The sequence below is a fragment of the Cucumis melo genome, chromosome 8, assembly GCF_025177605.1.
Source record: "Cucumis melo cultivar AY chromosome 8, USDA_Cmelo_AY_1.0, whole genome shotgun sequence".
Lineage (NCBI taxonomy): Eukaryota > Viridiplantae > Streptophyta > Magnoliopsida > Cucurbitales > Cucurbitaceae > Cucumis > Cucumis melo.
In genome coordinates this window covers 5,915,620-5,941,448 of record NC_066864.1, presented here as the reverse complement: position 1 = coordinate 5,941,448, position 25,829 = coordinate 5,915,620, and the positions used below count along the sequence as shown (strand labels likewise).

The following is a 25,829-nucleotide window of genomic DNA, read 5'->3' as shown; positions in this document are numbered from 1 at the left end:
GCAAAATAAAAAATCTAAGGATATTTTAGAAACGGTTTATTTAGATTGATTTGACAATGGTTTTTGGTTTTTTTTTCTTTTCGTTTCTTTTTTTTTTTTTAACAAGAAACGAGATTGTGTTTGATAACTATTCTCGTTTCATATTTTTTTTAAAGAAAATTGTTTGATAATCATTTATTGTTTCTCGTTTTTGTGTTATTTTCTTAACATTATTGCTGAGTTTTTAGTTTAAATATAATCTAATGATGTGAAAAATAAAAATATTTAAAATTCATTAAAATATAAAAAAATAATTATAAAACATTAACATTATCAAATACATATAAATAAATTCGTTGCAAAATCAATAACTATTTTTATTAATCATGTTTTTAAAATTTGACTTGAAATAGTATTTCTTATTCAATTCATCTCTTTTAAACGATGTTAATTCAAACTCAATAGTTGTAACATATTAAAAATAATTTAAATGATTATTTTAGTTAGAAAAATTATATAATATAAAGTTCTAACTAATTTTAATAATACTAAAAATAATAATTTAAAATTTTAAAATAACATATAAACATCCCTATTACATAAAGTTTGAAAATTTAAAATTTAAAATTTATAAAATATTTAAATAAATATATTCGCAGCTAAAATCTGGAAAATAAAAATAATATATAAATTTAATTATTGAACATATGAAAATTTAAATTAATAAAGGCAGAAGAAAATAAATTAAGAAATATTGAATATATAAATATGAAAAATTAATAAAGAAAAATAAATAAAATAGGTTAAGAAATAAAAAAACATCAAAGTCAAGAATTAAACCTAAGACCTTTAGGCCAACAGTAAATATAGACATGTATGAGAACCATGAGAAACTATTTCTCATGGTTTCTTTATTTTTGCCAAAGTTTTAGAAACGTTTATTAAATTTTGGGAACGAAAAATGAGGAATGGATATCAACTGCAAATATGTTTTTTAGAAAAACGAAAAACATAAATAGAAAACAAGAAACAATGACGTTATCAAACGGGTTCTTAAGTTTAAAGGTAAAATGAAAATTTTTAATTAAAATTAAAAAGATAGTCAAAATTGAACCAAACTCTAATAAAATTTTGTATAGTTTAATCCTAATTATATGCGAGTATTTTATATTGCCTATTACAAACATATTAAACCCATCTTGGTAAAAATAGATTGTTAGTTCATGATGTGTTATCAACATTGTATTTACTATCTTATTGATATAAATTGAAAACTACGGTTCACTTTTAAGTTATATTCTTCTAGAATTGTTTTTGCAAATGTTAAAAAAGCGATCGTGAGAAATGTTTCGAAGTGTTTTAATAAAATCGATTGAATATTAATTATTTAGACAAAATTAGTTTACAACTCTTGTAATTAATGTATGATCTACCAACCGATCGATTATATTGAAATAGTTGCTTCATCCACGAATTTGAATGCCTCCTCTAACCTTTTTTTTAATTCTATCGTATCCTACCTAAAGGCTTAATGTTGAATTTTTCTTAGCACCAATGTCAAATATATTTTCCTATTGGGTAGTCCTTAGTTAATTTCAATTGGAAAGAATTTAATTTACACGTTCCTTTGTCATATAGTATGACAAATAGGAGTAAGATCCTTTGCTAAGAATGTGAAATAAGTCGAAACATAATTGGAATTACGTTTTTACTTTGAATATGAATATCCTAAAATATACGTTTTTGTGCTATAGACTATATAGTCTTTGTATTGATAAGATTTCACTGATATATATATTTTTATAATGGAAAGTAATGTGTTCACCAAATGTGCAATAATGAGTTGTGTCATATTTCTCCAAGTGTCCTAATACGAAACGTTTGAAGGATGGAATAAAAAGGAAAATATGGTGCTCAACTAGGGTTTAATATTTGAATGGTGTGTCCACTCTATAACCACAAAATTAAATGGTGGGAAGTTGTCAATTCTCCTACTTTGACTTTCTAGTTCTTGGTTTTCATTGGAGCTTTGCTTCATGATTTCCCATTTTCTCTCATCTCTTCTACATTTTTCAAAAGGGATTTGGAGAACTTATATTTTCTTTACTTCTTTTGTTTCCTATTCAAAGCCAACTTGTTGAAATTTTGAAACCTGAAATTTATTATTTGCTACAAGGCTGGGATCGACAAATGAGGACTATATTCCTAGCCTTGTAATATTTCACAATAAATGCCCACCGTCTTTTTTTTTTTTTTTTTTTATAATTGTACTTATCTTACATATTATCTCCACCTTATTTTCAAAAGGACATTCATGTCACAATTAATTAAATAGTACATAATGAAAGTGATATATATAAAAGTTTTTCTATACAACATTTCATATATATTTTAGTAGGTGGATAATACACAATTTTTTCTTTTTGAAAGGGAGATACTGAAGAATTTAATTTATAGCATTTGCATTAGTACATTACATGTGAGCTTTGACTTTTGAGTAAGTGATGATATGTCGAGTTTGGTTACATTCCGAATTTCTTGGAAGCGCCGTCAATGTCCAGGTGGAGACTTCTGAGTCTACGGTGTCGGCCACCGGCGACGACATTGGGGCTTTGTTTTTTTTTTTTTTTTTTTTTTTACTTCACTTATTCCATAATGTCGGCATATTTGCAATGGGCCGAATTTTTGAATTTGGGTTATTGGGCTGAGGAGAAAATGAGTTGGTCCAATTCTGTGAGCCCATTGAACTCCTACTACCCTGGCCTCGTAATACATGCTTGTCTTCCGATATTCGTGTGGGTAAATTAAGGGTAATCATACTGTTGTAACAATTTTGAGAATATTTTTAAAAAACGGTAAATATAGTAAAATTTATCGGTGACATGCTTCTATTTTGTTGATATACTTTTATGATTTAGTAGTGATAAATTTTTATCATTGATAAACTCTTATAGTCAACATTCATTTATAAATTTTGATAGATTTTATTATATTTGTAATTATTTTAAAATATTGCAATATACTTAATTATTTTGAATATAAATGTTTATATGCAAGTATCTTATAAAATAATAATTCGATGATTTACATAATAGAGGAGCAATAAACTTTTATATGGAAAATCAATTGGTGTTTAAGATAATATATTATATAAATATAGCTATTAGATTGAAAATAATCAAACACATAGCAACATTTAGCAAAATCTGTTCAAGTTTATCAGTGGTGGAATAAATCCGTTGCAAATATAAATGTTAGTAATGAATAGTAAGAATATATTAGGTATAAAAATAATATTGTTAGTGTATTTAATTATCTAGCTCGTTTATATATGATGAAATATAGAATTATTAATTCTATAAGATCGGAAAATATCAAATTTGTAGAGGTGACAGAAAAAATAGATTGGGCAGTAAATAATTGATGGAACTTTTGTTAACCTATAACTATAAGACTATTGATCACATTTATTTTGGTTTCTGAATCGCCGCCACTTTACCAATCAACGTTGTTTCGTATGATATTCTTCCTTCCGTTTCTGCTTTTTCTCACAAAACGGCGTCCTTATAATATCCATTTTCCATTCCCGCCGTCACGTTCACTTCCAAAATACCCCACTCCTATTCTCCTCACTCAACCGCCATTACCCACTCCATTCTAGGGTTTTCTTCCAACTTCTCCTCCCTCGCCTCTCTCTTTCCCTCTTTCCCCATTCTACGTTTTTTTATTCTAAAATCGGATCGACCTTTTTATTTGAACATTTAATCAAATCTTCTTCCATCGCTTGTTTGTTTGTTAGTTTGTTTCGCTTTATGCTTTTATTCTCAAACTTCACTCTTACTTTTTGATCTGAGATTTAGAGATGAAGCGGTCGAGGAAATCCAAGAGTGTTTCGTGGCCTCATGATCTTAATCTTTGTCAGGTATAATCGTTAACATTTTATAATCACAACTTTTCCTTCATATACATAGGGTTTCTAATTTACTAGATCAGTTAGCTTATTAATGGTCCCGACCTCGTCTCTCAATTTTTTTAGTGAAAAATCAGAAGCTGCTTATAGTTGATGATTTTCCATTTCTTTGAAAGTTATGGTATTGATTGATTTACATCGCTTTTCTTTGGGCCCGAGGGATTAACGACATTTTGTTGCTATTTGAATTTTTTTTTTATCTTGAGAACACAAAAAGTTAACAAAATTTTGTGATTAAGTAATAAAATTTGTGGTTAAAAACATTAATCTTGCCGTGCGAGCAAACCACCGGTCTAGATGGAAAACATTATCGTAGCTATGCAGAACTGAGATAAATGCAGTCATTCGAACGATTTTAAGATGTTCTTTGATTTTAAAGACCAATATCACTACAAGAAATTTATGTAATCTCTGAAAATTTAAGGTAAAATATATAATGTACAAGCAGAGTTTTCTATCGAATGAGGTCCTGATCTAAACGGCCCGTCTATTTGCAATGCAGAAAATATTACTCTACACTGAAAATATATTATGCTTTTTTACTTTAAAAGAGAAAAAAAATGAAGAAAATTAATTAGCTTGACCAAACAAATTTATATAAAAGGGGAACCCAACCACGCCTCTTTTATGATCCATAATATGATATAATTAATTAGCAGTTCTTGAATACTTCTTTTCCCCTGGAGGATAAAGATTTTTATTTTTTTGGTGGTGTAAACTAAAAAATGATAAGAAGTATTAAATACACCTTCAAGAACTTCCAAGGGCGACACTAATTTTGGTTGTGTGTAAATATCAAGACCAGTGAGAGCCATTTAAGAGTAACAACCAACATTCTTGGGTATTATTATTTATTCAATTTGAATTCAAATAGTGAATACTAGATTTTTTTTTTTAATAAAAAAACCCTTTTCTTGCAAGACTAAAAGCATGTTAGATGTAAATTCTATGGAATAATTGTTAACTGTAGCATTTTTTAGCAAATTGATGGTGGACAATCCTACCCCTTGCCATATATAAATGCCTTTGCAGAAATATTCGTTTGTCCTAATTTCTCTTTTTTTCCTCCCTGAAACTGTATGGTCATCTCCTGAAATGTCACTTTGGTTAAATGCCTGTTTTCTCCATTTTATGAGCATATATGATATTTTTTATTTTTTCTGTAAATGCCTTGGGTCATCTGTTGTTTGTCTTACTGAGAATCTCAGGGTACTCGGTTATGAGTATGCCCCTTATTTGGAGGCAACTTCTTAACGTGTGCACACAGGACAGATTGATTTGAATTATATTGTAGTGATAATTTGATATTGCACATTATTGACCAAATGATCTTGGTAATCGAAACTCAATAGCTTGATCGGTTTTGTTGTGGTCAAATCTTCCAATGTGGTTGAAAGAATCTTTATCTTTGGTGTTTCTGTCCCTGTTCTTTAATCCAAATTTATGTTCTGCGATATCAATTTATGGTGAATAAATATGCTTGCGTCTTTTAAATAGGTGAAGTTATTCTCATCAGAGGACTGCCCATCACAAGTTGGGCTGAAATCTTGTGAACCTCTCCAAGCAAAAACCTCCTGGATGTTGCCTCCCCATACTAAAGAACCTAATTGTCCTCCTGGATTCAATATTACTGACTTGGGAAACCAATTAGTAGATATTTCTGGCATTCCTTTGATCAAGTGGAATTGTCCTCCCAAGGTTAGCTAGCACTACTAGACACCTCTCCTCATCAAATACCAATTAGTTTTATATGTTCTCTCTGGTGTTTTCTCCATTAACATGTGTCCTTTTATATCTGTCTCATGTGTCGAACTACAATACCATTTATTTCTCAACAGTTTGTTATGAGTTGCCACTGGCGTGTGACAGCAGGAGATGAAAGTACAGAGATAAAAACTCAAAATTTTAGGGAAATGAGATTGCTGGAGGCAATTTATCCCCGGGCTTCCGATATCCCCACTGGGTAATAATTTTAAACCAACTCATGCTTTTGAGGCCAGTTTGAAAGCTTAAATGTTTTGACCTTTGGCTTGTCCAATAATTTCTCATATCTCCTTGTCTTTTCCTGTATAGTGCGAGTGTTTCTACAGAGATTGAAAGTGAAACTTACAATGATAGCCTCACTCCTCTTGTCCCTATCATTCCTATTGAAGAGGATGAATGTGGGGATATGAAGTTAGATTCAGGTCCCGTTGGAAACTTATCTACGAACTCTGAGCAGATGATGGCTAGTTCCCATGTTCAGTTGGATCCTGCAATCCCGAAAAGTTCCATCGAAACATCATCAGTAGCAGCAGGGGAAAAGCCGTCTGAAAAGCTAGTTGATGTTGGTGTGGACGTAGTAGCTGCTGCCTCTGCTGCATTTGCTGTTTTAATGAAAAGCAAGGAGCAGGGAAGCTTGATCGACACCAACTTGCTTATTAAGATTTTCAGTGATCCAACAATGATTCAGAATTTGACTAACACTCTTCCTCTATTTGAATTAGTCTCTGATAGTCCACCCGCTGCACCAATATCCGTGTCAAAGCCAGGGACCAGATCGATTTCCTTGTGTATTCCAGAATCCAATACTATACCAAAGCTCCCAAATGCAAACTCATTGCATGTGTTGAATAAAGATCCATCTTCAGAAACTACAGTTCCGCAGGTGATTAACATTGCAGCATCTAACGTAAAGCCAGCCTCTGTCCCAGGCCACTCTCCCGCACCCAATCCCCAGAAGGTAAAAACCACTATATCAAATGTTGGTAACTATTCTAGAACTGGTGCAGTCTCTAGCCAAGTGGACATAGCACAGGTAAACATGGTGAAAAAAGGTCAGATAGTGAAGGATGCTAACTATTATAAGAACTTGGTAAGACAACACGGTGGAGATCAGAAGGATGGTAAGGAACTGAAAATTGGATTAAATGGTAATAATCAGAATGAATATAATCTTAATATGGTGCACGAGATGAAAGCAGAACATTTAAAAGCCAAGAATCAGAAATATTGCATTTACTTTAACAGTTCAAAAGGATGTCGAAATGGTGTTAATTGCCAATACAAACATGATATGTCACAAAATATGCGCATTAACCACATATTGGAGACTCGTGGTGCTAAGAGAATGAAATTGTGGGGTTGAAGATACAGGCAGGGAGGAGTAGATTTTGGGTAAATTCTTTACTAAGAATTTTGGTTATTTTTGGAGGTGGGGAAATTGGTATGAATTTCAATTTTCAAGGAAATATATGAAAAGACAAAGTTACTGATTTTATTTAGAAAATCTTATTAGAGAAATCATTGATGAATGATTTAGAGAATCTCATGTTCAATGCTCTCTTTCGATTATGGTGAGGCATTGCTTATTGAGTTTACATTGTCACAAAATTAAAGGTAATTAGGCATCTGATATTGCATATTATTAGTTTTAGACTTGCTCTACGTTTTTAGGATTACCAACATTTTACTAGTTTTCTTTTCGTTATCAAAGAATTAGGATGGGATATTAAACTCTTAACTTCAAGAAAATAAAAGCTCTTCCTACCCCTATAAATTATTCAATTGAGAGGACCATTATTTTTTAATAAAATTGGAAAGAAAATAATAGCAATGCAACACTTGGAGAAAGATGTTGAAGTAGAGATAACTAAAAGATACCCTTCAATATTATGAAATGCAACAAATTGCCATACTTGCCTTGCAAATCAACAAAAGCCCCTCATTCTTTACATGCAAGGTAGAAATGGACAAGACATAAACAGAAAAACACAAGCTTGAAGAAGTGGGAATGTTTTTGGATTTTTATAGGCAGTAATTAATATATATATATATAACAAAAAAAAAATTGAGTGAAGTAGCATAAGAATAAGAGTAATGCTCTGGTATAACACAGCTAGAATCCATTTAGTGTGCCTTCTTAATACATCAATTCAATTGTATACGACAAAAGTATAAAATGTATATGAATATATTGTTAAAAGAAGTTGTCTCAACTTGAGATTAAGAATGCATACACAAATAATTTTCATCATAATATCTTGTTGTGGAATCCACTTTGAAGCATTAACGAATTCGACCATTGCCATCGAAATGCTGTTGGCTTGGCCCTTCTCTTCCACTTTAGAGTCTCTAAATTTATTATTTCGTCATGTGGAAACCACTGTGCTTTCATTTTCCCATCCCATTCTAATTCGTTAAGCAAAAGAAACCACCTTTTTTTTTTCATAATTTATGAGAGTCTAGTGTTGTCCCACTTAAAAGTTAGTTGAATTTTTGGTAGTGTACGTCCAAAAACGACACTTCAAACTAATCGCATATCATTTAAAATTGAGCAAATAATAATCTTGAAGAATCTTACTTTGGGAGTATGGTTATCGAGAATGAATGTTTAATTATTGAATTAAAAAAAAAAGGGGTGTTAGTGTCATTATTTTCCCAGCCATGGACAAAAACAAGATTCAGAACTACCATTTTTTTATTGATTTGATTTGATGTGCAAGTTTGTAGGCTTTGGGGGGGTTTAGTAGGTTGATGGGTGAGTTGAGGTGGGGACAGTTTGGTTTGGTTATGAAATTGGAAAGGGAGGTAGAAGGAGTATAAAAGAGAACAGTGGGGAGGAGAAGAAGATTGAATCATCCATCCAAGTTTGAAGTTTGAAACAGATAAATCAGAATGAAGAGCGAAAGGGGAAGTGGGGTTATTTTGTTTCTTGGAATTGTGTTGATCAGCATTTACTTGGTTGAGGTTGAGGCTGAGCGGAAGGAGGTGAAGAGTTTTAAAATAAACGAAAGTGTTGGTAGTACATCCAATGGATGGTCTAATTTGAATGAAAGTCAAAGGGGAAGAAATACGACTGTTAGTGGCGGCAAGGGTGGGCGGAATTCATCGGGTGAGGGCCACGGAGGTGGTGGTGGAGGAGGGGGAAGTGGTGTTGGGGTGAGAAAGAAAGATACAAAACATAATAAAAAGCATGGAAAAAGCGGGAATGGCGGTGGTGGGGGAGGGGGGTGGGGGCAATGGTGGTGGTGGAGGTGGAGGTGGAGGGGGAGGGGGAAATGGAAAAGGGTATGGATGGGGAGGGGGTAGTGGAGGTGGTGGCGGCGGTGGAGGGGGAGGAGGTGGTGGTGGAGGAGGAGGAGGAGGAGGAGGAAGTGGTGGAGGATGGGGTTTCGGGGGAGGAGGGAGTAGAGGGTTTTGTTGGATTTGGGGATGTGGCGGCGGTGGCGGTCATGGAAAAGCATTGGGTAGGAGAGAAGGTCCCTCAAACTAAAAAGTAAAAGGAAGTATGGAGATTTATCAAAGAAAGTATAAAAATCAAATTCATAATAAACATCGAGTGCTTAACATAATGTACTTCTTACATATTCAGGTTTTGCTTAACTATTAATTCCTTGAAAAATAACTAAGTAGTCATTTTGAGTTTAAGGTAAATTTGTAATTCTTGAATTTTGGATTATCACAAAAAAAAAAAAAAAAAAAAAAAAAAAGAAAAGAAAGAAAGAGATGAAGAAATTATGAGTGGTATCTCTCCTCTTATGCCATTGGCTCTGTATCACAAAACATTTCATTTGGTTGATGATAAGAAAATACAATGTTTCTTGCTTTATTTAATAGATTTCAATTTGTTTTTTTCTTTAACTTGTAATCATGCACCATCTATTAAATTATTAAAGTATATATCACTAATCATTAATTAACTTCTAACTAGGTAACTTATTAATAGCAAGTATACATATATATAAAGAAAAAAAAAATTGAAGAGGGAGAGAGAGAGAGAGGTTGGAGAGTGGTTAGAAGAAGAAAAAGAAAGGGATGGGGATGGGGATGGGGATGGGGATGGGGATGGGGGGCATCACGTGATGATGATAGATAATTAGAACTTAGAAGGGGAAAAGGGTAAATAATAGTAATTGGAGGACCACAATTCAATTTTTTTAAAAAAAGTTTTTTTTTTTGGGGGGGGGGGGGAATTATTAAATGAGTTTTTCTTAATAATCTGAGTGGGGCCAGGGTATGGAATTGCTTAGGTGTAATGGGTGACACGCATGTTCTTCCCCGTCCCTCCCTGCCTTCCTTCTCCTCCATTTCATCGATTCATATTTTTATGTTTCTTTTCTTTATTTTTCATTTTCTTTATCTTTCTCATCTATCCTTTTGATTATAATAACAACAACAATTGTCGAAATTATAGAAGGAAAATGTTAAAACAAGGAATGGGAGAAAGGAAAGGGAAATGTGTAGAGTGTTAAATAAGGAGGAGGGAGGGTTAAGGTGAAAGAGATAAAGATGAAGAAAAAGTTGATAGTAACGTAAAAGGCTATAAATGGTGTTAAATGAAAAGTGTAGGTTACCGAGTTTTGAAAACGGCGTTATAATTAAGGATCATTGTTCTGTTAATTTTCCAAATAACGAAGAAGAAGAAGACAACTCCTCCCCTTCTCAAAATGTTCCATTTCAAGATTCCACAAACTTCACTACTCTCACTCTACTACACGTAACAATTACGCAATATTTTTCTTATCTTTTTCTTTTCTTTTTCTTTTTACATAATTTATATTAATTTTGAAAGAAAAAAGAAACGGATAAATTAAATATATTAAATAAAAGGTATTCTAATTAAGCTGATAACAACTAAGAAGCGCCGATGACCTACCGCACCTAATAAGGCTCCCTGAAAATGACATTTTTACACTAAACTTAATTGCCCTCTTTGAACCGGCTTCCTCGGTTACACTAACTCCACACCGGAGTGGGGTCTCTCCCTTTCCTTTTTACGTCGCATCTCCAGTACTTTCCGGTGGTGGTTCGAGTGAAGCTCGTTCGAAAACGTGGGGCTACAAGCCGGTCTGTATTCGGGAAAGAGCCGCCCGGATTTGAACCGGACACCGCATGCATTACATAGACTCTTTGCTCCAAGTGGCCCGGCTCGCCATTGGGGGGTTTTTTGAACGCCACAATGACTGCACCGGCGCCCCGCCTGGACCCTCCCGGAGCCCTCATCTGCAGGATTCTTCTTTGATTTCTTCGCCGGCAGCGGGGTTAAAGACCAGACTCCGGCGGAGATTTTTGGTCGCTTGGTTCTGGGTTTTGAAGGAAATGGGGTATTGAGATAAGATTGAATTTTTGGAAGGGGATTTCTAGGTTTGTGTGTCGAGAAAACAGAGGGAGGCGGTGGTGGAGCAGAGTATTCTTCTTGGGTGGAATCGGCAACGAGCTGAGAGAGCCAGGCAAGGTCTTCAAAATCTGTTGAAGAAATAGACCAGAAGTCATCTTCGGAGGAATTGGTGGAGCTGTGGTTGGAATTTTGGTCGGTGTCGTGATGTTGTTGAAGTTGCAGGGGAGGAGAAAGAGAGGAATGGTTGTTTTTTTCTCCATCTTCTTGCTGTTCTTCATCTGAAAAGTTGAGGAATTGATCTACAAAAATGTGGTCGGAAGATGGGGATGAAGCGTTTTGAAGATTGGAGGACCAGAAATCATCGAAGTGAAGTTTGGGGGTGGATTTGAAAGTGAAGTCTTTGATGAGAGGCATGTTGAAAGCAGAATCCATGTCCATGCATTCAAAATTTGAGAGAAAAGAAAGAACGAAAGAAGAAAGGGTGTTTCAGAAATGGAGTTGTGGAAGTGGATAGATTGAGAAACCGCGTAGGAAAGAAAAAGAGAAAAGGGGGATTTAGGTTTAAAAGTGTAAAACAATGAATGAAGGAAACCAAAGGTGCCCTTGACCTGTAGTCTCAAACTGCCCGTTTCTCTTTTTCCCATTCTTTCCGTTTTCTTTTCGTTTCTTTTCTTTTTTCTTTTAAAGCCCTAAATAACTATTATTTGGTCCAAAATGCACTTTGATTTTCGATACCTTCTTTTTAAGTTATATATTATAAACGGGAGAACAATACTTTAAATGTCTTACGTGACAATACAATTATAACAAATATCCTACAATTAATACAAATTATGCAACTATACTTGAATATTCTAATCTTTTTTCAAAGAAAACAAATCTTCTGTAAAATATCATATCTTCGGTAAAATATCATATCTTCTGCATTTACTTCTTCACTTTTGAAAATACTAGAATTTTGTTTGTGTCATCTCGCTCTGTCTTCATATTTTTGTTCCTTTAGCATCTTTGTTGCTTCAAATCTTCGATTAGCATCTCCATTGCTTCAAACTTTCGTTTGTACAGCCATATCCGTTCTTTCCTCTTCAGCGACTTTTAAGATCGCTTTCCACTGGCCTTCGTTCAGGTATTCAATTGTTTGTTTCATCTTCAACTTTCTATTCGTTTTCAAATCGGTGAGTTATTCTTTGGATTTGTCCCTTATTCTCACATTTTTTGCGGATAGATCAAAAATACCTCATCCTCGAATTTTCTTCTTAAGATTTGTCCCGGGTTCTAACATTCTCTGCATCTATTTTTGATGTTCTTATTGACTTGGTGTTTTCTATTTTGAAAATATAGTATAAACTTTTTTTAAGTTAATTTTTTAGATAATAAATGGGACTGATACACAAATAATTTTATAAATATAGTACAAATAACATATCACATCCCCTTTCCACCGTTTGCTTCCAATTGAATTTCTTAATCTAGTTTTCCTTAATTAGTTAATTTTTTTCATAATAATTAATTATTGCATTGTATTTGACATGATTTTAGAGATGATTTAATTTTGAATTTAAGATTGTTCCATTTTCTACGATTGTACTTTTAAATGTCCAAATGTAGTTTTCGTATTATAAGTAAATCTTAAATTTAATCCCTCTAAATTAAATTTTATTAAAATTGGATTAAATAATCACAACAATTTTGTTCAAACAGTACAATATGTAAATATATTTTAAAAATTTATAGTAAAAATGCTAATAAAAATAATGAAAAATCCACAACAGAGTAGTAGTATGGATTAAGTTGAAGATTTATTAGAAGCATGTAACTAAAACTAGATATTTGAAAGTATGATAACTAAAATTGAACAAATTTCAAAATACAAAAACAAAAAGTGTATTTCAACCAACGTTAAAAATAGACTTAAACAAAGTATTTGATAAGTTTTTTAATTTTAAAGGTGTCTTTTGGTGAGCCATTTGATGTTTTTCCTAATATATCCTCATTCTAATGGAATTTCTTATACAAAAGAGTTCCAAAAACAAATTTTAAATTAAAAAAAAATCAATTTTGGTTTGGTTTTCTAAACCATCTGTAGAATATAATTAATAAAGGAATAAAATTGGAGATAGAAAGTTATATTTATAGACTAATATTTAAAAATAAAATGATCACCAAATGGAACCACACACGAAAGAATGAAAAAATCTATTTAAAGATAAAATGAAAGTTGGTATCTATTAACAATAGTATTTAAGGGTATGTTTGGGGTGGGGTTTTAGGGGGAAAAAGATTAGGAAATTGGGCCAACCCGTGTTTGGCTCAAAGATTATGATAAGGGGGATTAGGGTTATCCTAATCCCTAAGTAATCTCATCTTATTCTATTTTTACTTTCTTACAACCCTACCCAAATAATCCAATCAAAAATTTATTATTGTTTTTTAAATTACTACAATCATAACTCTTCCCTCAAACACATATTATCATAAACACTACTATCATAATCCTTCATCCAAACACTTACTATCATAACACTATCTTTCATATTTTTTCTCCCAAACATATATTAACATAACACTACCAATAATAATCTTTCCCCCAAACACATATTATCATAATACTAGGATTATTATAATCATTTTCTTCCATAACTCTTTCCTTCCCCCAAACACACCCTAAAAGTTTGATATATTTCGTAAATATTTTTAGTAATGATGGTATTTATAATGATTTTAATTTAAAAAGGATTTTAGAATAGAAGGTAAAAAAGATAGTTGATTATGAAATAATTATATTTATAAAAAGAAAACATATATAATCACATGGTTGGAAACGTCACGGGCCTGTGTTACTGTGGATCCCTAACTCCATTTTCCCTACCTTACCTACGCTTCCAAATCTTAATGCCCTCTTTCCATATCTAATTTGACTCCATTTTTGCTTCTAAACATATTTGTTCTCCAGTGGACACAACAACAAAATAGTATACAACATCTCAAGCTATGAGTTTGAGCTTCAAAAGAGGACTTTAGGGGTTGTGTCTTATCTCCCTTTTGTCTTCTTCACAAAGTCATTCATACTATGTTTTTCGCGGTATTAGTCAAATTTTTTATTTTACTTAATCCACCATTAATCAAACAACTCCATAAAAGATGGGTGGAGAATGTAACCAAAATTTCTCAATGATTATGAGAAAAACATTACAAATATATAAATGATGCCACTAGTCGGAGATATTTTATACAAGAAAACATATAAAAACAAAAATGAAAACATTAGTCAGTTGAGAGTTAATTTAGAGATTTTTTTTTTTTTTGGAACTCTTTATTATAATATATGTTTTTAATAAAGTAAGGAAATTCGTATATACTGTGATTATAATCGTAAAAGACATCATGTACTGTTACACCCTTGGGAGATATTTTAAGGATAGAATGGAGTTAAGTGAGTAATTTTGATTGGGGAAAAGAGAGTTAGATTTTGTAGTTATAGGGTGCGGCGAAGGGAATAGAAGATGCTGATTTGAAAAGGAAACAGACAGAAACATACGGAAGGGAGAAGTAGCCGTTGAGATGATTTTGGTGAAGTGGAAATTTAATTAAATATTGAAAAAGTAAGTGTCCTTTTTTCTCTCTGTCATTTTCTACAAAATTGGAATCTACACAACCACCCAAGAAACTAGTACAAAAGGTTCAGTGAAAAGATGACAAAAAGTTCAATTTGTTAGGCCCCATTCAACTCTCTTTTGTATTCATGGCATACCTGACAAGTGACGAGTTAATGGCGAAAATTTGAAGAAACAGTTTGATGTCAAGCAGATCAAAATACAATAGGAATGGGATTTGAAAATAAATAAACAACAAAAGAATCAAACAATTTAGATAATTTAAAGGAAAAAAAAAAAAAAAAACTAAGAATGGTTGCAAGGGGGAAGAGGAGTTCCGCAAAGTCCACGGTTATGTTTGAATGAAGAGACAGGGAAATGTGCTTTATGCGGTGGAATTTTCCCACAAAGTCTATTTTCGGACACGTCGAATTTCCAAAGCTTCTTCAAATTCAATACCTCTTTCGGAATCGTCCCACATAGTCTATTCTTCGAAAGCAAAATCGTGGTTAATTCCGCCGCCTCTCCCAGCTCTGCCGGAATTTCACCGGAAAACTGGTTATCAGCCAGCTCCAGCACCTGCAACTCGACGAGTTTCGACAACGACTTGGGGATATGTCCTTCTAATTCATTGTTTGATAAAACCAGTGATTTGATTGAAGACATTGCTGCTCTGTCTCCAATATTCTGATCAATACAACCACTGAAGTGATTCCCAGAAACATCGATGGAATTGAAATGGCCTAGCGGGTCTTGAACCCCTTTTAAAATTATGTTGTCAAGGCACCCTGTAAAGTGGTTGGAGTGAAGATCAAGATCCATTAACAGCAAAAGGTTTTTGAATTCAGCTGGGATTGATGAATGAAATCCGTTATTTGAAAGGTTGAGGAATGAAATATTTGTCATATTTCCAATCCAATGAGGCAACGACCCTGTTAATCGATTACTCGATAAATCAAGAACCGATATTGAGGATGAAGACAACCATTTTGGAAGCTTCCCTTCAATCCCTGTTTTAGCTAAGAATAGCCGAAACAGTTTCATCTTTGCAAACCAATTTGGTGCGCTTCGCAACTCAAGAGGATTAAAGGAAAGATCCAGGCTCTGTAGTCTCTGCAATTTGGATAACTGATGAGGGATCCCACCAGAAAGAAAATTTCTCGACAAGTCTAAAGTTTGAAGGTTTTCTAAATTTCCAAATGTCTTGGGAATCTTGCCAGTAAAAAGATTGTTAGAGAAGAACAAATCAGTTAACGTTGTCAAGCGGCCAATAGAAGAAGGCAATTTCCCAGTAAGCTTGTTGTTCTCAAGAATCAGTCTCTGTATCTTTTGAAGCTTACCGATGGACGCCGGTAACCGACCACTAAGCCTATTTTCCGACAAGCGGCAGAATATAAGAGAACCTAGTCCGGCGATCGAAGTGGGAATACTTCCGGTAATCTTGTTCTGATTGAGGTAAAGCAAAACCAACTCAGAGAGTTCACCAATCGTATTTGGAATGCTCCCTGTTATTTCATTTTCAGACAAATCGAGATACTTGAGGCTTTTAAGGTTACCAATACTCATAGGAATGCTTCCTGAGAATTTGTTGGCATGGAGATCGAGATTTTTTACCTCAATTAGCTTCCCAATTGAACTAGGAATCGACCCAGATAGTCTATTTCCTGAAAGACCCAATTCTGCAAGACACTTGAAATGGTTAAAAATTGAAGGAGGGATGATTCCAGAGAGTAAATTATTGCCAAGATAGAGTTTTTCCAATCGAAAAAGACACCCAAAAGTTCTAGGAATGGAACCCACGAGTTTATTTGAATCGAGAAACAAATGGGTGAGTCGCGATAACTTGCCAAGTTCCAAGGGAATTCGACCGTTGATGTCTTTGAGATTGCTAAGGTCAAGAAACTGAAGAGACGACAAGTTTCCAAGAAAAGGGGAGAGAGAACCAGACATAAAAGTATCAGCGATGAAGTCAGTGCCGGAGACAATCCCAGGGCGGGTGAGGTTGGTGACTCTGCCGGAGGCATCACAGGCGACGCCGTCCCAGGAGGAGCAGCAGTCAGTGGTGGATTTCCAAGAAAGGAGTAGCTGAGAAGGGTCAAAAGTGATTTTGGCTTTGAAGTGGAGAAGCGCTTGTTTGTCAGTGGGATGACATGAATCAGAGAACTGAAGGAAGAGAGATGAAAGAAGAAAGAGGAAGAAGAAATGGAGAGAGAATTCCATGGTTGGTTTAGGAGAAGTGGAAGGGGGGAAGAAGTTATTATATAGAACTTGCTTGTGATCGTTGAAGAAAGGTAAGGGTAAAATAATGGATATGGAGTTAAATTTATTTTAAGTAGTTTTTTAGGCAATTGGCAGGGAGCTTCATGGATTGAGGCAGGGGAATCTAGTGGGTATAAATGGAAAAATGTGGAAGGTGATGGATCGTCCAGTGGCTTAGTGGAAGAGTAAAGAGCCATTCACCATTGTCTTGTGATCCCTAATGTACACGCTTCAATTCGGTCTCTAATGTGTGCATTTATTATATGCTTCAAGACCGTTATAGTTATCATCCTCCTTTAGTTCATACTTGACTTAAAAATAACTATTTAATTCTTATCTTTCTAAGATCCCCTCATTTACTTCTTTGTTTAGCTAAGTTTACTTGCTATAAATTTTTATATCAATAACTCAATACCGAAGGAGAAAGAGGACGAGCTTTCACAAAAGTGGTTCTCTATCGTCATTTTCTACGGTTCGTTTGGCTAACTATCATTCACAACTTTCCTCTCAATTTTTCACAAATGTAAGTGATGTGGAACTATTTTAGTACTTTCAAACAATTATTCAAATTAAGTTTCTTCTTTCAACTATCTTAAATTTAGTTCAACAAAAAAAATTTAATCAAAATTGATTAAATAATAATATTAGTTTCTCTAAGAAAGGAAATAAAAGAAATTATTTTATATATTTTTAACCATTTGGAGTAAAAAATGCTAACTAGTAACAAATTTTTCTAAAAGAATCTAGTAATAGCAATTTAAAATTGGTTTGATTAAAATCGGACAGCTAACCCAATTACAATTCTATTTTGACACGTGCTCAATAGCAAGAACTAGAAGTTGACTGAAACATATATCTAAATTATGGGTTTGAGAGAAAGCAAAGCAAAGATAACAAAAACACTGCCAAATCTCCTTCTACCATCGTGAGTGTATGTATTAGAATATCCCCCCTAAAGATAAGAGAATGTTATATTGATAATTAAATGCACACTGCTTAATTGTTTACCATTAATTCTTGGTAAGAAACGGTTGGAATAGAAATATATAATATAATGGCAAATTCGTCTTTTTTTATTTTATTTTTTATAATGGAAGTAATGAAAAAAAATGAATAAGACAAGACAACGGAAAAAAAATAAAAACATGGTTTCCTGCCTATGCATAACCGAGTCTTCAGAAATCTGACATCAATAAGCAAATAATCCTTAGTCCATACTATCGAAACCTCGTATGTCACAAACATCATGTGATCAAAATCCAATACGACCAATAAAAATGTCAATTTGCAGAATAATAATAAAGAATAATGTCAATTTGCAATCTTCCATTTCATTTTTAGAAAATGTATTTACTCTTTTACCTTTCCTTTTTCCCAGCAATACCCTTTGGATTTGGGCTGGCAATTGGTAACTGGGCTAGCGGCCCAATTAAAGCCCAGGGCGGCGCCGTGTCGGGTTTGGTGTGGCGATAATTAGGGCACCCAATTTTGAACAAGTTTGACCCTTCCGACGACAAGAAGCTACAATTGGCTGTCGGGGGCGATCTATTTTTATGAAATTGATCGAGCCAAATTTTGCTCCGAATGCCCTTTTTCTGTCATCTTTACCCAATCATAATTCAAATTGTCTTCGCCGATTAAGGCCAGAGTATGTGCGGCCATTTCTTCCCTGGGTTATGAGGCGAGTCCCTACGAAAATAATTCCTAATTTCCAATCATCGAGAATTTACCCTAATTCGATCATGGCTAGCGACGCAACCAGAGAAATGCAATCATCAGTTGATTCAAAGAAGAAAGGCGCGGAGGAGGAGAAAGTAGAGAAAGAGGAAGAGAAAGAGAAAGAAAAAGAGAAGATTGTGAAATTGCCACCGCCGCCGGAGAAGCCGTTGCCGGGAGATTGTTGTGGGAGTGGATGTGTTCGATGTGTGTGGGACGTGTATTACGAAGAGCTTGAAGATTACAACAAGCTTTGCGAGAAAGGTTCGGCGCCCCCCAATTCTTGAGATTTCAATTTCAGGCTTTCAGCCAACAGTTTGTAATTGAAAATTGGATCTGTTTGCTGTTGTAAACTCAATGAATTCAAATTGAATCTGTATCTGTTTCGTTAAGAACAATTGTTCAGTGAGATGAAGGCGAATAAACACAATTCATTTATCATGGCACGATATTTTATGCTAAACCCTTTTAACTGATTGAATTGAGCACTCGATTTCATTGTTTTTTGTGGATCATTCAATTATAATTCTTTAATTTCATTTCATTTCTAAAGAAAAATAAAAAAAAAGGGTCAAAAGATATTATTTCCCTTTTTTAAAATTATAATAAAAAAAAATTGCTATATTATGAGATGAAGTGTCAGTTTGGTACGGGAGAAACAGAAAGAGAGTGATGACCCGTCAAAAGGCCCAGTAGGCCAAATGGGCCTCATAGTATATTATGGAGATTTAGAGTGTCGAAGGATTGATTGTGTGTAATTTTGGTGGAAGATGATGATGCGGGGATTTCATTTTCAGTTGACTCTGGTTGTGGCGGTGATCACTCTCGCCGCCCTTTATCCGAGAGATGGCCTTCCCGGAGCTGAAGCTGCCACTTCCACTTCCGCTTTCGTTCATAATGTCATCTACTCTAACAGGATTGCTATGTTCTCCAAATCCTACTGCCCGTATGTTCTCTTCTTCTCTTTCCCTTTTTTAATTAGACAAACACACGCTTTATTATTTTTCTTTTTTCCTTTTTCTTATTCCCTGAATTATTCTGTGGCTCGTTGCGGCATGTCTGCACATTGTCATCAGTCGATCAGCAATCATTGTTTTAATGGGTTGTTTGCTGCCAATGAACCTGAAATTCTAATATTACCGAATCCCGGCTTTTCGAGAAATGAATATAGGATATACGAGTTATTCATTCGCTTGTTTTTTTACAGATTTTGGACTTGAATAAGTAGCTTATATCTCCATCTGATCAAATTAGTCGGCCCCATTTTGACAAAGCCAGAAAATTTGCTTCATTGCTATTGGATTGGAATTCTTCATCTCTTTCTTGGTGGTTCCAACTGCCAACTGTTTTCTTTCCTCTCTCTCTTGGTTTTGTAATTTCATCTATCAACCAAACATGCCTTTTGTTTCTTTTAAAATGGAAAGAAGGAATCTTCCTACGAAAAAACTGAAAAACTTCAAAATATGGTCCTTTAAATGGTTTCTCTCTGTTCCTTTCTAATTATCGAGCGACTCATATTCTATTGTTGTTTTATTTTTCTGGAAGATATTGCTTGGGTGCCAAACGTATATTCAGTGAACTCCATGAAAAACCTTTTGTTGTGGAGCTTGATCTTCGAGGTATTTGTTCTGTTTAATTTTGTTGATCGTTTCTAATATTAATAATTGTTTGAAGAAGCTTTTTCAAGACCACATAATGGGTATCTACATTTACTCAGATGATGGACCTCAAATTCAGAGTGTTCTACTAGACCTGACTGGAAAGCGGACTGTTCCTCAAATTTTTGTGAATGGCAAGCACATTGGTGGTTCTGATGGTGAGCTCTCTCAGCTCCTTTATTATTAAGAAAATTCTTCATACCTTTTTCTAGTGGAGTAAATTTCTCATTTCCATCACTGTTTGGTTCGGTGCGGTTTTATACTTTTTACAGATCTGAAAGCTGCGGTTGCTAGTGGTCAGTTGCAGAAACTTCTGGCTTCAACTTGATCGCCTTCTTGGAACGATGAGCCACATATTTATTGAACTTAAGCTACATGAGCTGTGTAGATGAGTTTAACATTGTGAAACCCTAAGCACATATTTGTTATTCGTTTGTACTCTGCAACAGAAAATTCTGTTGCATGTTTCGCCTTCTACTTTAATGCTGCATTTTTTCTTTTCATTATATGAAAGCCATGTTCAAAAGGTGTTTGATTTGGATATTCTATCGCTTTTGCTGTGTCTCACCAATGTTTTAGTGGCACACATATTGAAGTTGAATTTTCTGCAGAAGCTTTAATTTTGAAGTATTCCTATGTTAGTGATAAATTTCGGCTATTGAATTAAGGGACAAGCTTCTGATTATAAATTAGCCAGCAATATGAGCTGAGCTTCTGTTTAGAAGAACCATCTATCCAGTGGAGACGGTGCCTGTATTTACCCAAGAAGCTGGAACGAACACATTAACTTAAAATATATTTTCTTCCAGGTAGAGTGTCAAAATACAATATCTCGTAATGATTTTTAACTTTATGGATAATTCTAATAATTTGTGGACCAAATCTCTGTCTTTCTTTACTGAAGTATTCGCAGTTTCCAAGCAGCTGATTGCAAGCGAGGTATGCACCTATTTTACCTACTGCAACTCTTCCGAAGATTCTAGCTGGTCTAGAAATCTTTCTAGGGGGTAATCTTATTAGAATTGGATGCTTGTTCTGTCTACAAAATCAGGAAGACTCAGCATAAGTATCTGGTCGCCAATCACCTTTCTGAGCACTCAGCAGCCCTTCCTGGTTTTTGGAGAAGGTCAAGTGAACTTCCCAACGGAGAGACTTCAACAAGTTCTCCACTTCTCCAATTGTGCTGGACTCATCTCGGACGATCAATTTGCCTCCAGGTCTTACTATTCGGTCGACCTCTGCCAAGACAGGTTGCAGTTTGCATCTATACAAGAGAATAGGTAGTCGTTATTTGTGCATGAGAAGCTTAAAAGAACACATAAATAGAGGACTTGAGTAAGTATCTCTACTACCTCTTTTTCAATTTGGAGAAAAGATGATCAGCATGTAGTAGATCATATGTTCTTGGATATGTGCTGAAGGATTCACACCAATCATGGTAAATCCCAAAGAGACCACGCTCGTAGATCACTGGAAGTGTATCGGGAGAGTCAATATTCACCACATTCATTACCCAGACTTTAAGGTCTCTCAGAGCTGCTGCAAACCTGCAATGACAATGTTTACATGATGTTAAATGTTGAAATGTTTGCAGTGAAAGTTGTAAATTGTGAGTAAGCTGAAAAGAAACAGAATGAACTACTCTACCCGCCGTAAACAGATCTCATATCCATCACATTCCTAATGTTGGACAAATTTATGCCTAATCCATTCATGTAAGTTTTATTCACTACTCTTTTCCAATGTTCATAATCAGTTGAGAAATCTTGAGGAGCCGGTTTGCCATAAACCCCCATCTGGGAGCTATTTAGCCAGTAAGGTGGTGCTTGCAACCTCCGAGGCCATTGCTCCGGCCAGCTGCTTCCTCTCAGAGTGTTGTCAACCGGCGCACGATGCATGCATGCCTGCAGTGGCACATACCTGAAAATGAAATCCAATGCAAATCAAACTAATCAGCGCTAAAACCATTGTAAAAAAACAGAGCTCCAGATATCCCTGATGCTTTAGTTACCATGCTGCATTTGGGTCGTCGTCGTTTTTGCACATTGGGGGATGCTTGTGTTTTCTTTGATCGTAGCATTCGTTTGAGGTTGGTTTCCTGTAAATGGCAGCGCCTACAGAGTTCAGCTTGTCCTTTTGAATTGTCACAAGCTCCCAACACATAGACTTCGTCAAAGCAGACATTTCTGAAGGAAAAAAAACCGATAAGTGACGGAGTTGCTTATTTGTTAAACATGTTTTGTTTCTCGCCTAATAACACACCTTTCCAAATCTCAACGTCTTCTTCTAGGGTCTGGTACACTGGAGTTGCAGACCAAACAAAAAAGCCCCCTGGTCTCAACACTCGATTCAATTCTAAAAGAAGCATTCCACCTGTATCATTCGGAAAAAATGGTACTGTTTTCCATTTTAAAGTTCTAATTAAAAATTATAAAGACAAAGAAATCCAGGATTGATTATAAAACCTTCTACATGCCAAGGCACTCTACATCGAGCACAGTGAATAGTATCAAAAACCATGCTTGGAAATGGCAGACGTTGTGAGCCCATGACAGCAGAAATGGCTGGAATTCCCCTCTCCAGGGCAAATTGGACTTGAGCTTCATGTTCGTCTTTTGGAGCAAACGACATTGTAAGCACATCTTTTTCAAACAGAAAGCCGCCGAAGCTGGCCACTCCACAGCCTACGTCCAATATCACTCTTGTTCTCTTTCCCCATGCAATATCCGGTACCGACTGCATCCAATTCATATATTAGTTTATATTGGACTCTAATATTGAGATCAAGTTGGGAATTTGATTTTGAGGTCATTTTATTTTACTTGTTGAAGAAAATCTATGTAGTGCAGAGCGCCGTGGATGAACTGGGTGCCACCGCCGGGGAAAGTCAAGAACTCACCGGTGACCTTGACCCAATTTTGGTGGCCTTTCACTTCAGCAAGTTTTGTATGTGGTACATTGTGGTACCAAATCTGGGGCGATCCACAAACAAAGACAAGTAATGATATGATCAAGTTCAGAAGGGTTCATGATGGACTAATCACAAGTCACAGAATCATCTGTTTATATATTACCTTGTCTCTACTTTTAGGCCATTCAATGGATCTTTTGTAACCTTCCGGGAGAGAGACCAGGCAGGTAGGTCCCTCCTCCGGGCAGTGTCTCTCTCGGTGCTCGAAGTGTTTTGTCGTACGCAGTTGCTTAATTGCTTTCTCGTTATCCAAACAAGGAATGTAATCAGGTCCCGCTGTGACATTGCATATCTGCCATGTGTACCCATAGATGCTGCCATCACTGCTTGATTCTTCTCGTCGACGATCTTTCTCGTTCTCCGACTGCGCTGCCTGTGTTGACCATGACTTTTTGGACTCCTTTGACTCCTTGGGTATCCCCGAGGTCTCAAGTGACCCTGCTGTAGTTGTTTCTTCCACTTTGATTTCCGTTTTCGAGTCCTTTTGGGCTTCTTGGCTCTCCTTGGATTCTGTTTGTTGGAATTCTTGATCCTCAGTTGACTTTTTTTTACCTCGGTGTCTCTTTCGTGGTTGATTTTGCTCCAATGAGGGAGTTTCTTCATTGTTGTTATTTGTGTTTGAGGTGTCTTGTTCTTGTTGATGTTGTATCTGTTGTTGGGCCCTATCATCATCCTGGTTATGAATTTCAGGTTCTTGAGTGATTTTTTCACCTTCTGTCTCAAGTTTTGGTTGATCGTTTTGAGAGTCTCCACTTATTTCTGGGATATCGGTTGCTTGTTGTTGCTCTATGTTTGCAATTGTTGCTTGGATTTCTTGTGGATTAGCGTTGTTTTCAGGCTCTTCCTGTTGTTGCTGCTGCTGCTGCTGCTCTTGTTGTTCTTGCACATTGGTCTCTGACGATGTATCATTGGGTGTATCATTGGGTGTATCATTCGATTTACTATTGTCAGATTCCACATGTTCTGTTGATTCATTGCTTTGATCAGGTAAATTAATATTTTGTTCTTGGTTCCCTCCCAAATCTAATTTCTCCTCAATTTTTTGGGTTGCTTCCACTTGTTGGTTTTGAGTCATTGTACTCTCTTCTGACAATTGAGCCTCATTGTTATCTCTAGGTTCTTGCACATCATTGGCATTATCCTTGGAACGATCCTCACGAGATTTTGCATCGTCGCTAACAACATTAGAACTATCATCGGATTTAATTGCATCAAGAGGGAGATCACCAGGATTATCCTCAAAAGCAGGAGTGGACTCTTTATCCTCGGATTTGGGGAGTTGGGGTTCCTCAGAGGAAGACACAAAGTCAGTGGTGGTGGCAACGGTGGAGGTGGAGGAAGTTGAAGAGTCAGAAGAAGTGCGAGTGGTGGTTTGCGGGGGAACAACAGAGTTGGAGGTGAGCATCCATACTCCAAGAACACATAAGGCTAAGAAGACGACAGTTGTAACGGTTGAAGCATAGGAAGAAGAGGAGGATGTTCTTTTGCTACTACGAGGCCTTCCAAGAGCCATAAGGAAAATGAAAGTGAGGAAGTCTGGAGTTTGGTTATGGTGGGTTCAAAGGGGAAGGAATAACAATAATAATAATAATAATACGGGAAGAGGACAGAGAAACATGAGAAAAGGGGAATTGTGGAAGAGAGACTGAGGATTCTAAATTTGGAAGGTTTGAAGATCCAAAGGACTCGGAGACACACAAGTTTTTTTGAGATGAACAATTGAAATCGGCCATATAATAATTCTGCTGAATGGGACAATTAGATCCATTGTCTTTTCCTTCTCTTTCGTCTCCTACTTTCATTGCATGCAACATTCCTTCTCTTCCATTTGTCCTTGTCCTTGTCTTTGTTCTTTTTTCTTTTTCATTTTAAAAGTTATGGTCTTCCCCCACATCTAGCTGGTATCTATTTTAAGATGTTATCAAACAATGAGTTCAAAATAATAATATCACTAAAACTATTATTTATATAACAAAATGCATGAATAACAAACCTGTTAAATCTATAAAATATTATAAGTAATGCATGGTTGCTCATCCATCTCTTATGATTAGAGAAGTTGTTATGTGAGCCTGTGAATTTGAACCGTCTAAAAAATTTTAATCTACGCAACCTTAACTATAAAAAAATGTAATCGATTCTTGGAGAAAAAGATTAGTTTGTCTTTTAATGACTTTCGTTATGTTATTTAGATTACCACGTAGGTGTGAAGATACAAATCACTAAACTGACCTTTGGGCCTTGAGCTGGATCAGTAGAAAAAGAGATTTCATAGAGAAATAGTAAACTCAGTCAATAAGAGGGAAAAAATGATAGCCAAATTGAAATGTGTTGCATTGAAGAAAGTAAACGTAAACATTGAGTTCAATTATTCCCTAAAAAAAAAAAAAGAAGAAGAAGATGGGAGGAAGGAGAATCAAATCCAATGAAATGAAGAGTGATAGGATCAAATCTTGTGGTTGGGAATGGCCCAATACATTCATACCATCAAAGAGATTTTTACATTAATGGGCCCTGACCCATATTCTTTTTTTTTTTTTTTTTTACCACAATATCCCTCATCATATGTGGCCTTCTTATTCTT

General features: G+C 35.2%; 5 protein-coding genes and 1 long non-coding RNA gene across 7 annotated transcripts; 4 read left to right on the top strand and 2 right to left on the bottom strand.

The window, feature by feature from the left end:
* The first annotated feature begins 3,453 nt into the window (after positions 1 to 3,453).
* On the top strand, positions 3,454 to 7,308 carry LOC103485105 (zinc finger CCCH domain-containing protein 6-like). 2 transcript variants are annotated; one of them, XM_008442568.3, is made up of 5 exons: positions 3,474 to 3,641; positions 3,840 to 3,901; positions 5,447 to 5,647; positions 5,788 to 5,912; positions 6,023 to 7,308. In XM_008442568.3, the coding sequence occupies exons 2-5, from the start codon at positions 3,842 to 3,844 to the stop codon at positions 7,074 to 7,076; spliced, it is 1,440 nt and encodes a 479-aa protein (XP_008440790.1). In that variant the 5' UTR covers positions 3,474 to 3,641; positions 3,840 to 3,841; the 3' UTR covers positions 7,077 to 7,308. The 2 variants fall into 2 exon arrangements, with proteins under 2 accessions (XP_008440789.1, XP_008440790.1); XM_008442567.3 differs by having other exon boundaries at positions 3,454 to 3,901.
* A 1,610-nt stretch (positions 7,309 to 8,918) lies between these two features.
* Positions 8,919 to 9,313, top strand: LOC127150541 (putative glycine-rich cell wall structural protein 1). The gene is made up of 2 exons (XM_051088412.1): positions 8,919 to 9,189; positions 9,303 to 9,313. Exons 1-2 carry the CDS (start codon positions 8,919 to 8,921, stop codon positions 9,311 to 9,313), a joined length of 282 nt encoding a protein of 93 aa, XP_050944369.1.
* Positions 9,314 to 10,288: 975 nt separating this feature from the next.
* LOC103485104 (GATA transcription factor 7) lies at positions 10,289 to 11,665 on the bottom strand. Its single transcript, XM_008442566.3, has one exon. It carries the CDS (start codon positions 11,484 to 11,486, stop codon positions 10,662 to 10,664), a length of 825 nt encoding a protein of 274 aa, XP_008440788.2. The 5' UTR covers positions 11,487 to 11,665; the 3' UTR covers positions 10,289 to 10,661.
* A 3,157-nt stretch (positions 11,666 to 14,822) lies between these two features.
* On the bottom strand, positions 14,823 to 17,235 carry LOC103485103 (probable leucine-rich repeat receptor-like protein kinase At1g35710). The gene has a single exon (XM_008442565.3). It carries the CDS (start codon positions 16,859 to 16,861, stop codon positions 14,948 to 14,950), a length of 1,914 nt encoding a protein of 637 aa, XP_008440787.2. The 5' UTR covers positions 16,862 to 17,235; the 3' UTR covers positions 14,823 to 14,947.
* A 1,133-nt stretch (positions 17,236 to 18,368) lies between these two features.
* On the top strand, positions 18,369 to 20,820 carry LOC103485100 (glutaredoxin-C3). Its single transcript, XM_008442561.3, has 4 exons — positions 18,369 to 19,562; positions 20,162 to 20,235; positions 20,334 to 20,432; positions 20,547 to 20,820. Exons 1-4 carry the CDS (start codon positions 19,387 to 19,389, stop codon positions 20,600 to 20,602), a joined length of 405 nt encoding a protein of 134 aa, XP_008440783.1. The 5' UTR covers positions 18,369 to 19,386; the 3' UTR covers positions 20,603 to 20,820.
* Positions 20,821 to 21,101: 281 nt separating this feature from the next.
* Positions 21,102 to 25,222, top strand: LOC127150618 (uncharacterized). The gene is made up of 4 exons (XR_007823157.1): positions 21,102 to 21,213; positions 21,326 to 22,668; positions 22,755 to 24,232; positions 24,362 to 25,222. It is a non-coding gene; the product is annotated as an uncharacterized LOC127150618 (long non-coding RNA).
* The last annotated feature ends 607 nt before the right edge of the window (positions 25,223 to 25,829 follow it).

What these genes read in the sequence shown, in the direction of transcription:
- LOC127150541 (XM_051088412.1), top strand. Translation starts at nt 8,919, where the DNA reads ATGGCGGTGGTGGGGGAGGGGGGTGGGGGCAATGGTGGTGGTGGAGGT.
- LOC103485104 (XM_008442566.3), bottom strand. Translation starts at nt 11,486, where the DNA reads ATGGACATGGATTCTGCTTTCAACATGCCTCTCATCAAAGACTTCACT.
- LOC103485105 (XM_008442567.3), top strand. Translation starts at nt 3,842, where the DNA reads ATGAAGCGGTCGAGGAAATCCAAGAGTGTTTCGTGGCCTCATGATCTT. An exon ending in ATGATCTTAATCTTTGTCAG is followed by an intron (nt 3,902 to 5,446) that starts GTATAATCGTTA and finishes TCTTTTAAATAG; the next exon opens with GTGAAGTTATTCTCATCAGA. An exon ending in GCTTCCGATATCCCCACTGG is followed by an intron (nt 5,913 to 6,022) that starts GTAATAATTTTA and finishes TTTCCTGTATAG; the next exon opens with TGCGAGTGTTTCTACAGAGA.
- LOC103485100 (XM_008442561.3), top strand. Translation starts at nt 19,387, where the DNA reads ATGATGATGCGGGGATTTCATTTTCAGTTGACTCTGGTTGTGGCGGTG. An exon ending in TTCTCCAAATCCTACTGCCC is followed by an intron (nt 19,563 to 20,161) that starts GTATGTTCTCTT and finishes TTTTTCTGGAAG; the next exon opens with ATATTGCTTGGGTGCCAAAC. An exon ending in GCACATTGGTGGTTCTGATG is followed by an intron (nt 20,433 to 20,546) that starts GTGAGCTCTCTC and finishes TACTTTTTACAG; the next exon opens with ATCTGAAAGCTGCGGTTGCT.
- LOC103485103 (XM_008442565.3), bottom strand. Translation starts at nt 16,861, where the DNA reads ATGGAATTCTCTCTCCATTTCTTCTTCCTCTTTCTTCTTTCATCTCTC.